The sequence below is a fragment of the Dendrobates tinctorius genome, unplaced genomic scaffold (assembly GCF_039654945.1).
Source record: "Dendrobates tinctorius isolate UK_male_01 unplaced genomic scaffold, ASM3965494v1 ptg000022l, whole genome shotgun sequence".
NCBI classification, from domain to species: Eukaryota; Metazoa; Chordata; class Amphibia; order Anura; family Dendrobatidae; genus Dendrobates; species Dendrobates tinctorius.
This window is the reverse complement of record NW_027361690.1, coordinates 11,048,469-11,064,358: the sequence shown is the minus strand read 5'-3', so window position 1 is coordinate 11,064,358 and position 15,890 is coordinate 11,048,469. Positions and strand designations below refer to the sequence as shown.

Here is a 15,890-nt window from a genome sequence, read left to right as displayed (position 1 = left end):
CAGAAACCTGCCAATTTAGCTGTGTGGGGATAAGCTGGTGGGGCCCTGCCTCTTGGACTAGTCGCCTCGTCTCCAGCCGTGTTTTCAGCCATGTTTTCTCTGAAACACTGCAGTGATTAGAGATTATTATAACGCAGGAGCCGGTCTCTGATTCATGCTGCTCCTGGGTCGCACAGCATGAGTCAGCTGACAAGTTCACTTTAAGGCATTTCATGATGTACAATAAAATAAATGTCATTTTGCTCGGCCTGGAGCGTAAAGAGCTTTCTTGCTATCTCTATAATGATGGATAATCTGCAGGTAACAGACTGCTGACAGCCACTGATTACTTGCAATTATGGGCACCACCTTCCAGTGATATTCTAGAAGAGGATGAGGATGATCTTGACAGAGACGTCATAGAGGATAAAGTTCACCCTGCCCTGAATGACTGGAACTGTATCTGGCAATGCAAGTAAGTTGAGAAGAGGCTTTGGTCATGCAGCGGCGGTCCTGCACATGTTCTACAGTTACAGATGTCATTTCTTATGTGATATAATGTGTCCCTGGTCTATCATCCATGACTAAGGTGCGGTATATGCATGTGTGCCTGGGTGATCCCGTATATTATGCAATCCGGGTAGGTGGGATGGAGTGTATGCTGCTACAGGTTCAGAAGGAATCATGCCCAAAACTTTCATAATAAGTGAAGCTGGCCATTTCAGCCTGCTCCATTTTTTTATTATCGTTTCAAGTTTTTGTTTGTTTGAAGCCAACCCAGTCCTTTGTCATATTTTAAAGTGACTGAACTAAAAGGTTGTCGCCGCTAAATCGTAGGCTCTATAATCACATCAATTTTGGTGTTTGATACAATGGAAACGCATAATCCGGAGTGCTGAATTACTTTTTAGTATGTCAGACCAGGGATGCCAGATTACTTGTCACATATACATGTAGTGCCACCTGTAAGGTTGAGTGGAGAAACAGTCATGTAATGAACCCCCTTCAATGATGAAACCCAAACTCTTGTGCCTTCACGGAACGGCACCATATTAATAAGCTGCTCCATTATTTTTACATTGATGCCCTATGCTAGAGTTGGGTCATCAGTATCAGACTGTTGGGGGGTGGGGGGGTCTGACACCCAGCAAACACAGCGATTAGTTCTTGGTGCCGGCAGCGACTGGATGATGGTAGTTGCAGTCGCTGAACAGCATGGCTCCATCAGCTGTGTAGTGGTGTAGTGGACGCTGCCAGGTTACGGCAGATCCACCCCTGTTCAGGTTAATGGGAGAGGATTGCTAGTGGCCACTATACACTGTTGACAGAGCTGTGCTGTGCAGCTTTGCAACTGCTGACTATTGGCACTGAGAACATCTGATTGTTCTCCGTTTCCGGGGTTGGACCTCCACCGTGAGACAAGTCACCAGCATAAAGTAGTGGAGCAACAGTGTAAAGTGCTGAGGAATATGTCGGTGCTATAGAAATAAAATTATTATTATTATTATTATTATTCTTTGGAGATCCTTTCATGTTCATGTGTCCTCATACTTTGGAGATCCCTCCATGTTCACGTGTCCTCATACTGTGGATGTCTGCAGAAGAAGCTGTAAGATTGAACTAACTATATTTTTTGCAGCATTGATAAAAAAAAATAAAGCCTACTACTAATATTGTTTGTTCTAAGGAATCTTTTACTGACTGTTAGGGCATGTTCACATGTTTTTGCTGTGTTTTCTACACAAGTTATTTGGTGCATAAAATGCAGTTTTTAAGTTCTAGCATATTCAATGAGATTTCTGAAATCTCATTCACACAGATTTTTTTTTGCGCCCTGCTGCGTTTCTGCTAAAGGCATATTATGTCAATTCTTTCCAAATTTTTGCAGTGCTTTTCACCCATTTTAATAAATGAGTGAAAAACACAAGTAAAAAGGTTGCAAAAAAAGTGCGTATTATACTCAGTGTGTTTGATGCCACTAATCTAGTTCTTGGTGCTGAAAAAAAAGCTGCAATCTTTGAACAAAGCCTTGGAATTTTGCATTTTTACTCCTAGCCTATGTTGACGCTTACAGCATAATGGATGAGATTTCTAGAAATCCCATGTCCACTATGCGTGCACCGGCGCCCGCGGATCACCCGTTGAGACGGACATGCGGTGCGTCTCTCCAGACCGCGGCATGTAATTTTCTCTTGCAGAGACACTAGTCTCCACAAGAAAAATTTCACCTGTGCAATGTATTGGACGCGGTAAATCCGCACGGCTCAGTGATCACATGCGGATTCACCTGCCTTCAATAGATGGTAGCGCTTTATATACTTTAGACACTTCCAGATCGTGTGCACCTGACCTAAAAATCTGTTGTTTTTTTTTTTTTTTTTTTTCTGCAGCCAAAACCTGACTTCTTGGCAGTAAAAAAGGTGCAGCAAAAAAAGCCAGCAAAACCTGCTTTTTGTGTGCACCTTTTTTACTGCCAAGAAATTATTTTTTGCTGCTTTTCTTGCTGCGTTTTTGCTGCGTTTTTCAGGATCTCAAAGTTCAGCTTTGCTTCCACCATACAATGATGAAAAATGCAAGGTGTTAGGGCACCAATGGAAGACATGTGAAAACAAAAAACATTTTTGGAAAAAAAATGTAATTTGATCAAATTATTTAGAGGAAAAAGATTTTTATGTTGGAAAAAACACTAATAGTGACTTTTCTGAACAAAGATGTTCATGAGTTATGAAAAAATACACAATTGCAAGTGTAAAAACATATTGGTCTGGAGTAGTTTACCTAAGACCTTAGCAGAGCATTTTGTAGGCTGGGTGCTGTTTACTTTTACACATTTGTCAGCCCTTGAGTTGGTCAGGTATTGTTCATTTTCACACGTTGGTCGGGCTTAAGGCCCCGTCACACACAGCGATCGCTTATTTTGTGATGCTACAGCGATCTCACCAGCGATATCGCTGTGTGTGACGGGGATCAGCGACCGGCCCCCCTGCCAGGTATCACTGATTGTGCTCAATCGGCCTGGGCCATTTTTTGATCGCTGGTCTCCTGCTGGCCAGCGCGCATCACTGCGTGTGGCAGCGAGAGACCAGCGATCAGCGACGCTGGTTTCTAATGTAAACATCGGGTATCCAGGAGCCGCAGCTCTTGGATACTCGCTGTTTACCTTGGAAACCAGCGTACACGCTGGTTTCCAAGGTAAACAGCGAGTATCCAGGAGCCGCGCGGCTCTTAGATGCCCGATGTTTACCTTGGAAACCAGCGTGTACGCCGGTTTCCAAGGTAAACAGCAGGTATCCAAGAACTGCGGCTCCTGGATACTCTATGTTTACATTAGAAACCAGCTTGCTCGCTGGTCCTGATCGCTGGAGGGGCTGTCTAGCGATGTCCCAGCGATCCCATCCATGTCGGATCGTTGGTGGGATCGCTGGGACATCGTTATGTGTAACGGGGCCTTTAGTTTACTTTGCATATCACTAATTTTAACTAAACTGTACGCTAATCCTAACTGCCATCTCAGGTGAGGAGACCAAGACATTATGGTTTACACTTGAGAAAATCGCAAAATAAATGGGTTTCCCATCTTGTATCCGCTTTTTTCACTAAAAATGCAGCAAAAACGGATGCCAATATTTTCTTTGCTGTGTTTTTGCTGCTTTTTTTGCACTTACTCATTGCTTTCTGTGGGTGAAAAAACTCTGCAAAACCTCTGAAAAGAAGTGGCTTGCAGCAGTTTTCCAATTCGGTTAGGAAAAAAGAACAATGTGTGTATATTATAATTATTTATTATAATAGCGCCATTTGTTCCATGGCGCTTTACATGTGAGGAGGGGTATACATAATACATACAAGTACAGTAATCTTAAACAATACAAGTCACTACTGGTACAGGATGAGAGCGGACCCTGCCTGCGAGGGCTCACAATCTGCAAGTATATGAGATTTCAGAAGTCTCATAGCTTTTGTTGGTACTGTAAAAAGCCGCTTTTAATGTGCATAAGAAAACCCCGCAGCACAAACACAATGTGTGAACACAGCCTTAAGGGGGTTTTACACATGGCGATATCGCTAGCGATATCGCTATAACGTCACCGATTTTGTGACGTTATAGCGATATCGCTAGCAACATCGCTATGTGTGATACTTACCTCCGACCGGCTCCCCCCGCTGGTTATCGCTGATCGCGCGAGAATGTCCGGCTCCATTTCTCGTCATCAGCTTCCTGCTGGGCTTCCTGCTGTGACGACGAGCGACGCTGGACGCGGACGGGAGGACGCCAGGATCGCTGTGTGTGAAAGGTGAGTATCGTGCGCTGCGTCGCTGCTGCATCGCTGTGAGATCTTTCTGTGTGAAAGCTCACTAGCGATCATTTAGCGATGCACCAGCGATCCTGACCGGGTCGTATCGCTGGTCGGATCGCTGGTGCATCGCTAAATGTAAAAGGGCCTTTACACTAAAGCCTTGGGCATGGCTGCAGTGAAGCCTGGAATCTATATTGAGATGTCCTTGTGATTACATGAAGGGTTTATCATTGGTGACTTAGAGGATTTAGGATAGTTGATCCCTGACTTTTGACCAGACAGAGGTCAGGAATCTAGATGGGGTGAATGTAAACCATGTATGCGCTCCATAGAAACTGCAATGTCCTTGCATCACATGAGGAGTGTATTGGAAGAAAGGAATTCTGGCCAAAGTACCCCAGCCGTGACATTTCCGATGAATGTTTTGCATGGGCAAAAACTGGGGCCAATGTATTGTCAGAGCAGTGTTCCTAATCCACTTTATACTTGACCTCATACTGCACCACGCTAAAATAATTTCCCATCCATCATTTAGGTTGTAGCATAAATGATTAATCACCCGCTATAACAAGCAAGTTCTGTTTATTTATTGATCTAATTTACATATGTTGCATAACGGCAGGCCGTGCCCATGAATGTTTAATGTCTCTGCTCACAGGACTGCCGTGCCCGTGCTTCTGATGAAATGGTCCCCAGATGGCGAATACTTTGCAACTGCAGGGAAGGTAAGAGATCGCTGGCGTGTCGTTCATTAATGGTCACTGTTCAGAAAGTAGACGAAGAAATGTGTGAGATGTCTCTATAACGTTGTTATAATTACAAACAAAATAAAAAAAAAATTCTATTTTCAGTCCTTTTTAGCGCTTCTCCAATTTTTTTTTGCAGCTCAGATATTGTATGCTTTTCGTCTGAGTAATTTGCTCGCCTATATCTTAGTGATACTGTAATTGTCCTTCTTTGAATGTAATTCTCATAGACTTGCCTTTTCTTTTTCTGGGAAAACGGTGGTAAAATGAAGATAAATAAAACAGCATAGTGGTAACCTGCATAGCTTAGCAGCTTAGCAATGTCAGATTTGGTTGTTTTCCCTCTATCCTCTAAAGTCAGGCTGCAGCATCCATGATTATCCAGGCATATGATTCTGTGACAGATGGCATCGTTAGACTTCCAGCTAGAAGGCGTTTACTGCCTCCGCTTCAGATGGCCGTTCACTTTCCTTTTCCATCATGGGTGTGACTCATCTGTGCTCATCTTGCTCCCTTTAAATATCCTGACCTAGGGGATCACCCTGTTGCTGTCACCCACTAGATGAATCATATACAAAGGAAATTTAGAACTTATCATTGGTTTTGCCAAACAGTGAACATTAAAAAAGTCCATGCTCTAACACCAATTTCCTCTATCTATAATACTTTAAATAATTAGCATAGAAGGCTCCTAAATTCTTGGGCTACAGGTCTGTATCGTAACCCCGAGCCGTGCTCGTAATTGGAAATGGGTGGCGGACTGACCCACACTGTATTGTGTTGTGGATATGCTGCAGGTTTAAGACAGATTTATCTTTTGTGTTTTAAAGGGTGAACACTGCGGCACAAATTCCTTTCAGTTTTACATTTTCTTTGCAATCTGAGAATGAGGTTTCATACACTCTTATCCGTATTGCTGGTGTGAGGGTATGTACACACGATCCAGAGTTGCTGTGACTTTGACGTTGTGTACTTATGCAGTGTCAAACCCGTGGTGGCCAGAGTTTACAGCATAAGAGATTTCTAGTAATCCCGTGTCCACTATGCGTGCACTGACGCCCGCGGATCACCCACTGAGACCGACATGCAGTGCGTCTCTCCCGACCGCAGCATGTAATATTCTCTTGCCAAGACACTAGTCTCCACAGGAAAAATTTCTCGTGTACAATGTAGTGGCCGCGGTAAATGCTCACGGTTCAGTGAACTCGTGGATTCACCTGCTTTCCATAGACAGCAGCGCTTTGGACGCAACGAACATGGGCTGCGTCCAAAGCGCTGCTACTTCCAGATCGTGTGCACCCGACCTAAGAAGTACTGTTACTTTAGACAGTAAAAATATGAAATGACAAGTATACTTTTCAACAATAATATCAAGAAATTGACAACACTAATCTGACATAAGAATGCTGGAAAAGATCATCCTTATGTACGGTGCGTACGGAAAGTATACAGACCCCTTTAAATTTTTCACTTTGTTTCATTGCAGCCATTTGGTAAATTCAAAAAAGTTCATTTTTTTTCTCATTAATGTACATTCTACACCCCTTCTTGACTGGAAAAAAAAACAGAAATGTAGATTTTTTTTTTTCAAATTTTTAAAAAAAGAAAAACTAAAATATCACATGGTCATGAGTATTCAGACCCTTTGCTCAGTATTGAGTAGGAGCACCCTTTTGAGCTAGTACAGCCATGAGTCTTTTTGGGAATGATGCAACAAGTTTTTCACACCTGGATTTGGGGATCCTCTGCCATTCTTCCTTGCAGATCCTCTCCAGTTCTGGGCAGTTGGTGGGCAGCCATTTTCAGGTCTCTCCAGGAATGCTCAATTGGGTTTAGGTCAGGGCTCTGGCTGGGCCAGTCAAGAATGGTCACAGAGTTGTTCTTAAGCCACTCCTTTGTTAGTTTAGCTGTATGCTTAGGGTCATTGTCTTGTTGGTAGGTGAACCTTCGGCCAAGTCTGAGGTCCAGAGCACTCTGGAAGAGGTTTTCATCCAGGATATCTCTGTACTTGGCCGCATTCCTGTTTCTTTCAATTGCAAACAGTCTTCCTGTCCCTGCAGCTGAAAAACACCCCCATAGCATGATTCTGCCACCACCATGTTTCACTGTTGGGATTGTATTGGGCAGGTGATGAGCAGTGCCTGGTTTTCTCCAGGCATACTGCTTAGAATTATCACCAGAAAGTTCTATCTTCGTCTCATCAGACCAAAGAATCTTATTTGTCATAGTCTGGGAGTCCTTCATGTGTTTTTTAACAAACTCTATGCAGGCTTTCATATGTCTTGCACTGAGGAGAGGCTTCCGTCGGGCCACTCTGCCATAAAGGCCCAACTGGTGGAAGGCTGCAGTGATAGTTGACTTTGTGGAACTTTCTCCCATCTCCCTACTACATCTGTGGAGCTCAGCCACAGTGATCTTGGGGTTCTTCTTTACCTCAATCATCAAGGCTCTTCTTCCACGATTGCTCAGTTTGGCTGGACAGCCAGGTCTAGGAAGACTTCTGGTGGTCCCAAACTTCTTCAGATTATGGAGGCCACTGTGCTCTTAGGAACTCTTAGTACTGCAGAAATTATTTTGTAACCTTGGCCTGATGTGTGCCTTGCCACAATTCTGTCTCTGAGCTCCTTGGCCAGTTCCTTTGACCTCATGATTCTCATTTGGTCTGACATGCACTGTGAGCTGTGAGGTCTTATATAGACAGGTGTGTGCCTTTACAAATCAAGTCCTATCAGTTTAATTAAACACAACTGGACTCCAGTGAAAGAGTAGAACCATCTCAAGAAGGAAGGAAATGGACAGCATGGGACTTAAAGGAAACCTGTCAGCAGTTTTGGCTGATACAAGAAATGGCCACCGCCTATCAGGGATTATCTACAGCATTCTATATTGCTGTAAATAAGCCCCCAGTCTGATGGGTGCCGCAGGTCCGGGTCCCGTGCCTCTCATCTTCTTGTGATGCTGACCTCTTACTTGTTTTGTCGCTCCCTGACTTCGCTCTCCTGCGCAGGAGTATTTCTCTGCCCTGTGCGCAGGTGCTGGGTCTCTGGCCTTTCCCAGCTTCTGCGCACTGCAGTACGTGCGCATGCGCAGGAGCGCGATGCAGGGGGGCGATGAAGCAACAGGAGGGCGGCATTGCAAGAAGATGGAAGGCGCCGGACCCGGACCCGGACCTGCAACACCCATCGGACCGGACCGCCTCCCTGGGTGAGTATAATAAAGCTTACTTTTATTAGCTTTCAGGTCGGACCGGGGGCTTGTATACAGCATTATAGAATGCTGTAGATAGCCCTGAAAGGCAGTGGCCATATCTTATATAGGCTTACAGGTTCCTTTTAAATATGAGTGTCTGAGCAAAGGGTCTGAATACTTATGACCATGTGATATTTCAGTTTCTTTTTTAATAAATTTTCAAGAATTTCTACATTTCTGTTTTTTTTCAGTCAAGATGGGGAGCAGGAGGTGAATTAGTGAGAAAAAAGAACTTTTTTGAATTAACCAAATGGCTGCAATGAAACAGAGAGAAATTTAAAGGGGTCTGAATACTTGACGTACCCATTGTAGATTCTAAGGGACTGTCTGCAAAAAAGCATAACCACAAAAGTGTAGAAAAAGTGCATGGTTTCTACCCAAAATCAAATAAACATTATACAACAAAATCACAGTTTTAAATTGATGTATATTAACAAATAATATTGTGGTACCATGTTAGCCAGAAAAATCGATGTGAATACTGTACTTTTCTGCCCAATGATGACAAAAGTATTCTAGGAGTGACACCTTTATTGGCTAACCAGAAAATAGTATGTTTGCAAGCTTTCAGAGCACAGAGGCTCATTCTTCAGGCAAGATTGCAAATAGTTTAATAAGAAAAAAGCCCAACATTTAAGGGATACTGCAGTAGCACATTTGTTCATGAGGTGGGAGGTGTGATGCCTCCTAAAGATAAGCCAAGGAAATCCAATTATGCATTTTCTTACAAATGAAGAGGCAGTGGGAATGATGTTCTTGGTTATCTGGAGTCCTTCTGGTGGAGGTGTGAATGGTATCCAGATGTTAAATTGAGTTCTAGTATCAAAGAATTGAACATCTTTATCATTTTGAATTCCCAAATTTTTCTTTCTCTGTCATCCTTAAAATGACCTTTTAGTATTAAGACTTTTAAGTCTGTCATACAGTGTCCAGGTCCAGAGAAATGTTTTCCCACAGGCGTGTCCATTTCATTCCTGATTGTGTGTCTGTGTAGATCCATCCTTGTTTGTAGTTTTTGCATGGTTTCCCCAATATAGATACTTCCAGGGCACCTCGTACATTGTATCATGTACACCATTGTTACTTAACAAAAGAGACTACGATTCCTACATTTTACAGCCATTTAAAAAAAAGTCATAATTATCAGAGAGGGATTCTTCCCACACCCAGGTCTGTATCTCCAGTCAGTTTCTCCCCGGTATCATGCTTGGTACCTTCTTGTTATACCTCCTTTGGAGAGGCCTTTTATCTGTTTGGAGTGTCCTTTCCTTGGTCTGGCCCCTTCTTAAAGATTTAATCAGAATCCAAAATAAGGAAGGCACTTCAACAAAGTTAACCAACAAGGACTCCCACATATGTGGTGTACATGGTAGAACAGGAAGAGGCCCTTTGTTAGGGCCCCGTCACACATAGCGACTCACCAGCGATCCCGACAACGATATGAACTTGTCAAGAACGCTGGTGTGTCGATACATGATCGCTGGTGAGCTGCCAAACAGGCAGCTTCGCCAGCAATCAGCACCAGCGACGACGAGCGCTCGTGTCGCTGTGTACCTTAGATACCAGCGCGCTGGTGCAGGGAGCTGGTAACCAAGGTAAACATCGGGTTTCTAAGCGCTGCACGGCGCTTAGAAACCCACTGTTTTCCTTGGATACAAGCTGGGAGCTCACTGATCGCTGCTCTCCCGCCTGCCACACGCAGCGATGCGTGCTGGTCAACGGGAGACCAACGATCCAAAAAAAGTCCAGGGCATTCAAGCACAATCAGCGATACCCGGCAGGGGGGCCGGTCGCTGATAGGTGTCACACACAGCGATCTCGCTGGTGAGATCGCTGTTGCGTCACAAAACTTGTGACTCAGCAGCGATCTCGCTAGTGAGATTGCTGTGTGTGACTGGGGCTTTAGAACATTGCATTTATAGCCACAGAATGTAGACCAGCTGGCCTTGTGATCTCACCTCTAGTGTTAGCCTTTGTAGTGTAAATGATCATAAACCTTGGTAGGTCCATCCTGATTAACACTTCTAAAGTTCTTTAGCCCATAACAATTAGTCCTGGGTTTACTGACTGGAGATAGACCTTTGGGTTATAGGAAACTCTATTTTGTTATCTAAACTCCTTAGCATTGAAATTGCAACATCAAAAAGAAGTCATATTAATAAAAGAATTAATAGATATGTTAATGATATGCATATGGTGAAAAAATGAAAACAGTATTCAAAATACCTTGATTAAGGCTGGTTTCAAATTTGCGTCTTGTTTGCGCAGCGCTTCATCCACAGCAATCCGTACGCGTCATGTTTTCCTATCTTTAACATGGTGTACCCAGGGGCATGCATTTGCATCAGTTTGCATGCGTTGGCGTACTCATGCATTGATTTTCGTTGTGCGGCGGGGTCCGGTGAACACATCATGTTTGATTTTTGGAAGCTGCAAAAATCTGTCAAATATGCGCATTCATGCTCATGCGGATGAGTGTGTCAAATAAACGCATTGCCGTCTATGGAAACACATGCTTTTTCACATAATCGTGTCTGGAAAATGAGTCACGCCCATTGGGTGTGGCTTGTGTCAAGGAAATTTTCCGAACGTATTATTTCAGACTTTATTTATTTCAGACGTTTATTCAGACTGGCCTATCGCCTCAACACATTAACCTAACCTATCCCTGTGTGGCAGAGCCAAAAATTTTACCATAACCAGGTTCCCAGCATCATGTTCCCACATGCTTTATGCATCCATTAGCCCTCTGTGTCTGTACTGTTACACACTTAACATTATGGCTGGTCCATACAATCAGGGCAACTGTTACCACCCACCTTTCGTGTCTACCTCTTTCCTCATAGACTGTAAGCTTGCGAGCAGGGCCCTCACTCCTCTTGGTATTTGTTATAATCTACTGTATGTGATTATTGTTATGCTGTAATGTCTATTGTCTGTACAAATCCCCTCTGAAATGTAAAGTGCTGCGGAATATGTCGGCGCTATAAAAATAAAATTTATTATTATTAGAACGTATGCGCTGAAAAAACGCAAACGCATGCAAAACACAGCTTTTTTCCCGTCATGCGTAAGCTGATGCGGATAAAAAAACGCAGTGTAAACACGCGTTAGTATGCGTAATGACATGCATTTGCGCCTGCAGACAAAACACTGCGCACACCAGCGCTAATATGAACCTAGCCAAAGTTAGCTTTGAGTATGAGTTCCAGGTGCAGAAATAAACGCTCTTTTACATGCCTTGGCATGCCATCAGTGAGGATATTAATGGTTGTTTGAGGATTGTTCTACCCTGCTGAATGCACTTGGGCATGTAAATCATCAAGATCTGCTGGCAGCTCCCTTTGCAATTGCTGACCATTGACGTCCCAGATGTGCTTGATGGGAGACAAGTCTAGAGACGCTGCAGGCTATGGTAGCACGTTTAGGCCAGGCAGGACTGCTCATAATAGCACAAACAATATGCAACTGCTATTGGCGTGTTGAAAAATGGCTCTTGGGACACGTTAGAGAAATAGGCATACCACTGATTCCACCACCAGATCAATGTACTATCAAGCTGTTAGTGTACCTGAAGTAAAGGTTAGACGAGGCCGACTACTGTAAATTACGCCACCCCACAACATAATTGCAGGAGCAAGACTAGTAAGACATTCCCTTATGAATACCTTGTTGTGACATTGCTTATGTGCTCTCTAGATCAATCTCTAGCTATCCTTGCATAAAAGAGAAAACCTCGACTGAACACTGAAGAAGATTGACCTCCATTGCTGCCTCACTTGCCGTCTTGCTCTTCATCATGACAGCCTTTGAGAGTGGAAGTTTGGGGGTCATTGGGGCTCCTGTACCTGGGTGTCTTATACATAGCCCAGTGACATGCAAACACCTTCTGATGATTATGCAGACACTGTGTGATGCCTTAGGATTGATGTGTGATGTCCAATTTCACTTCCAGTACACAATGAGTCATTTGTGGAACTAGTGGTACAGGCCATTTCTTCAGTGTCCCAAGAGTCATTTTTCAACATAACTAGGCCAGGCCACAAGTTGTGCATCCTACTTTTAGTGTCCAGCTTAGCCTAAAAGTGCTGCCATGGCCTGCAGCATCTCTGGACTTGTCTTCCATTGAGCACATATGGGTCATTATTGGTTAGCAGTTACAAAGGGAGCTGCCCGCAGCTGATTAAGATGGTTTCTGTGCCCAGGTGCACTCTGTGTAGCAGAACGTTCCTCAGACAATGATTAAAGTGAATCTGCCAGCAATTTTTTTTCTATATAATCTGGTAGCAGCATGATGTAGGGACAGAGACAGAGCATTGTCACTTAATTTACTTTTTTTCTTCAGCATATCTAGCAGAGCTCTAAATGCATATCTGTGTATAACCCACACACACTGCAGCTTTCTGTCTACACATTATAGCAGTGGTCCCCAACCTTTCTGATCTTGAAAGCCACATCCAGCTCTGAGAGATGGTCGCGAGCCACATCCAGCTCTGAGAGAGGGTCGCGAGCCACATCCAGCTCTGAGAGAGGGTCGCGAGCCACATCCAGCTCTGAGAGAGGGTCGCGAGCCACATCCAGCTCTGAGAGAGGGTCGCGAGCCACATCCAGCTCTGAGAGAGGGTCGCGAGCCACATCCAGCTCTGAGAGAGGGTCGCGAGCCACATCCAGCTCTGAGAGAGGGTCGCGAGCCACATCCAGCTCTGAGAGAGGGTCGCGAGCCACATCCAGCTCTGAGAGAGGGTCGCGAGCCACATCCAGCTCTGAGAGAGGGTCGCGAGCCACATCCAGCTCTGAGAGAGGGTCGCGAGCCACATCCAGCTCTGAGAGAGGGTCGCGAGCCACATCCAGCTCTGAGAGAGGGTCGCGAGCCACATCCAGCTCTGAGAGAGGGTCGCGAGCCACATCCAGCTCTGAGAGAGGGTCGCGAGCCACATCCAGCTCTGAGAGAGGGTCGCGAGCCACATCCAGCTCTGAGAGAGGGTCGCGAGCCACATCCAGCTCTGAGAGAGGGTCGCGAGCCACATCTGGCTCCCACACTCCCTCACATTGGTGGCAACTAAAGCCCCTATTATGGGCATAATGACAGCCAAAGCTTTTCCACAGAAGCAGTATACCAAGATCCAAGGGTTCCCACAATCCCCCCCTTCAGTATTCTCCCATCAAGCACTCCCACCACACTGTCATATCCAGCTTCAAGCACATCTTCTGACCAGTAGTAACATTCCGAAAATAAAGGAGAGGTTTGTGGATGGTTTCCGCTCTTGCTGATCAATGATGAGACTCATATCTCAGATTGTCAAACGAAAGTGTTTTTTTCTACGCATTTCAAAGTACAACAGACTTCTTCATCTGGAAAGACCATAATATCAGACCACATTTGCAGAGCTTGAGGTGGCAGAAATGCAGAACCCCACAAATGATCCCATTTTGCAAACTACACCTCCCAATTAATTCAACTAGGGGTGCAGTGAGCATATTGACACCACATGTGCCTCACAGAATTTTATACCATTGGGCAGTGAAGAAAAAATAGTTACATGTTTACCACTAATGGTAAACTGAGTGCTATTTGACTCTTTGAGCACATATTTTCCTGGAATAGTTTGCCTACTATATATACAGATATACAGAGCCCCTAAGTGCTAGAAGGGCAGAATACCCCCCTCAGGTGACCCCATTTTGGAAATTGCACCCCTCTAGTCATTTATCTACAGGTGTAATAATGTTTTCCAATGGATATTGCTAAGTGAAAATTGCAAATCTGCCGTTGAAGTGCCCAGTGAATTGTACTGCACATACATTGTGCCCAGCTCATGCTTCTAGAGATATGTACTCGTAAATTAAGCAAGCTCTCATTGCTACAGAAATGCCAAACTTGTGAACACTAAATATGGTGTAGGTACACAGTGGGACTCAGAGGAGGAAGGTGGTCATTTGGATTAGGGAGCACAGAATTCCCTCGATTTCTTTTGGGGGTCCAATTTCGCTTTTCTGGAGCCTTTGTGCTACCAGTAACGTGGAAGCCCACTATATTTTCATGAACAGATGATTGACCAGAGTGGTGACTTGCTTTTTTGTGTGGATTGAGTTGAAGCTTTTATTGGGAACATTTCACATAACATTTGGGATCACATTTTTCCAGCACTCTATGCTGAGCACTTACGCTGAACATCGGGGTTTCCACCTAAATCTCCAAATGATTTGATTCCGATGAAACTCCTGAGGGGATCCATTCACTATAATGAGGCAGCAGAGTTACTCTGGACTTTGACCTCTTCTCAGCCTTTTCTGTTTAGAGGTGCACAAAACTGTGGCAGACCATGCTTTTATGCATGCCTGAAAAGATGGTCACCGCCGAATCATAGGACAGTGTCCAGAGTGACTCCATCTGGGAATCTTCTGCCGGGGGGTTACATCTGAATCATGTATGTCAGTGATTTACAGTGGGGAAAAAAAGTATTTAGTCAGTCAGCAATAGTGCAAGTTCCACCACTTAAAAAGATGAGAGGCGTCTGTAATTTACATCATAGGTAGACCTCAACTATGGGAGACAAACTGAGAAAAAAAAATCCAGAAAATCACATTGTCTGTTTTTTTTTCATTTTATTTGCATATTATGGTGGAAAATAAGTATTTGGTCAGAAACAAAATTTCATCTCAATACTTTGTGATATATCCTTTGTTGGCAATGACAGAGGTCAAACGTTTTCTGTAAGTCTTCACAAGGTTGCCACACACTGTTGTTGGTATGTTGGCCCATTCCTCCATGCAGATCTCCTCTAGAGCAGTGATGTTTTTGGCTTTTCGCTTGGCAACACGGACTTTCAACTCCCTCCAAAGGTTTTCTATAGGGTTGAGATCTGGAGACTGGCTAGGCCACTCCAGGACCTTGAAATGCTTCTTACGAAGCCACTCCTTCGTTGCCCTGGCGGTGTGCTTTGGATCATTGTCATGTTGAAAGACCCAGCCACGTTTCATCTTCAATGCCCTTGCTGATGGAAGGAGGTTTGCACTCAAAATCTCACGATACATGGCCCCATTCATTCTTTCATGTACCCGGATCAGTCGTCCTGGCCCCTTTGCAGAGAAACAGCCCCAAAGCATGATGTTTCCACCACCATGCTTTACAGTAGGTATGGTGTTTGATGGATGCAACTCAGTATTCTTTTTCCTCCAAACACGACAAGTTGTGTTTCTACCAAACAGTTCCAGTTTGGTTTCATCAGACCATAGGACATTCTCCCAAAACTCCTCTGGATCATCCAAATGCTCTCTAGCAAACTTCAGACGGGCCCGGACATGTACAGGCTTAAGCAGTGGGACACGTCTGGCACTGCAGGATCTGAGTCCATGGTGGCGTAGTGTGCTACTTATGGTAGGCCTTGTTACATTGGTCCCAGCTCTCTGCAGTTCATTCACTAGGTCCCCCCGCGTGGTTCTGGGATTTTTGCTCACCGTTCTTGTGATCATTCTGACCCCACGGGGTGGGATTTTGCGTGGAGCACCAGATCGAGGGAGATTATCAGTGGTCTTGTATGTCTTCCATTTTCTAATTATTGCTCCCACAGTTGATTTCTTCACTCCAAGCTGGTTGGCTATTGAAGATTCAGTCTTCCCA

The 15,890-nt window shown here is 44.4% G+C and overlaps 1 protein-coding gene across 2 annotated transcripts in view; it reads left to right on the top strand.

Annotated features, from left to right (window-relative positions):
• Positions 1 to 15,890, top strand: part of DMXL2 (Dmx like 2) — a 224,507-nt gene that overhangs the window by 36,953 nt on the left and 171,664 nt on the right. For both annotated transcript variants that reach the window (XM_073568443.1, XM_073568442.1), the window contains exons 5-6: positions 301 to 454; positions 4,933 to 4,999. In XM_073568443.1, coding sequence (XP_073424544.1) covers positions 301 to 454; positions 4,933 to 4,999 — 221 coding nt within the window. The remainder of the gene's footprint in view (positions 1 to 300; positions 455 to 4,932; positions 5,000 to 15,890) is intronic.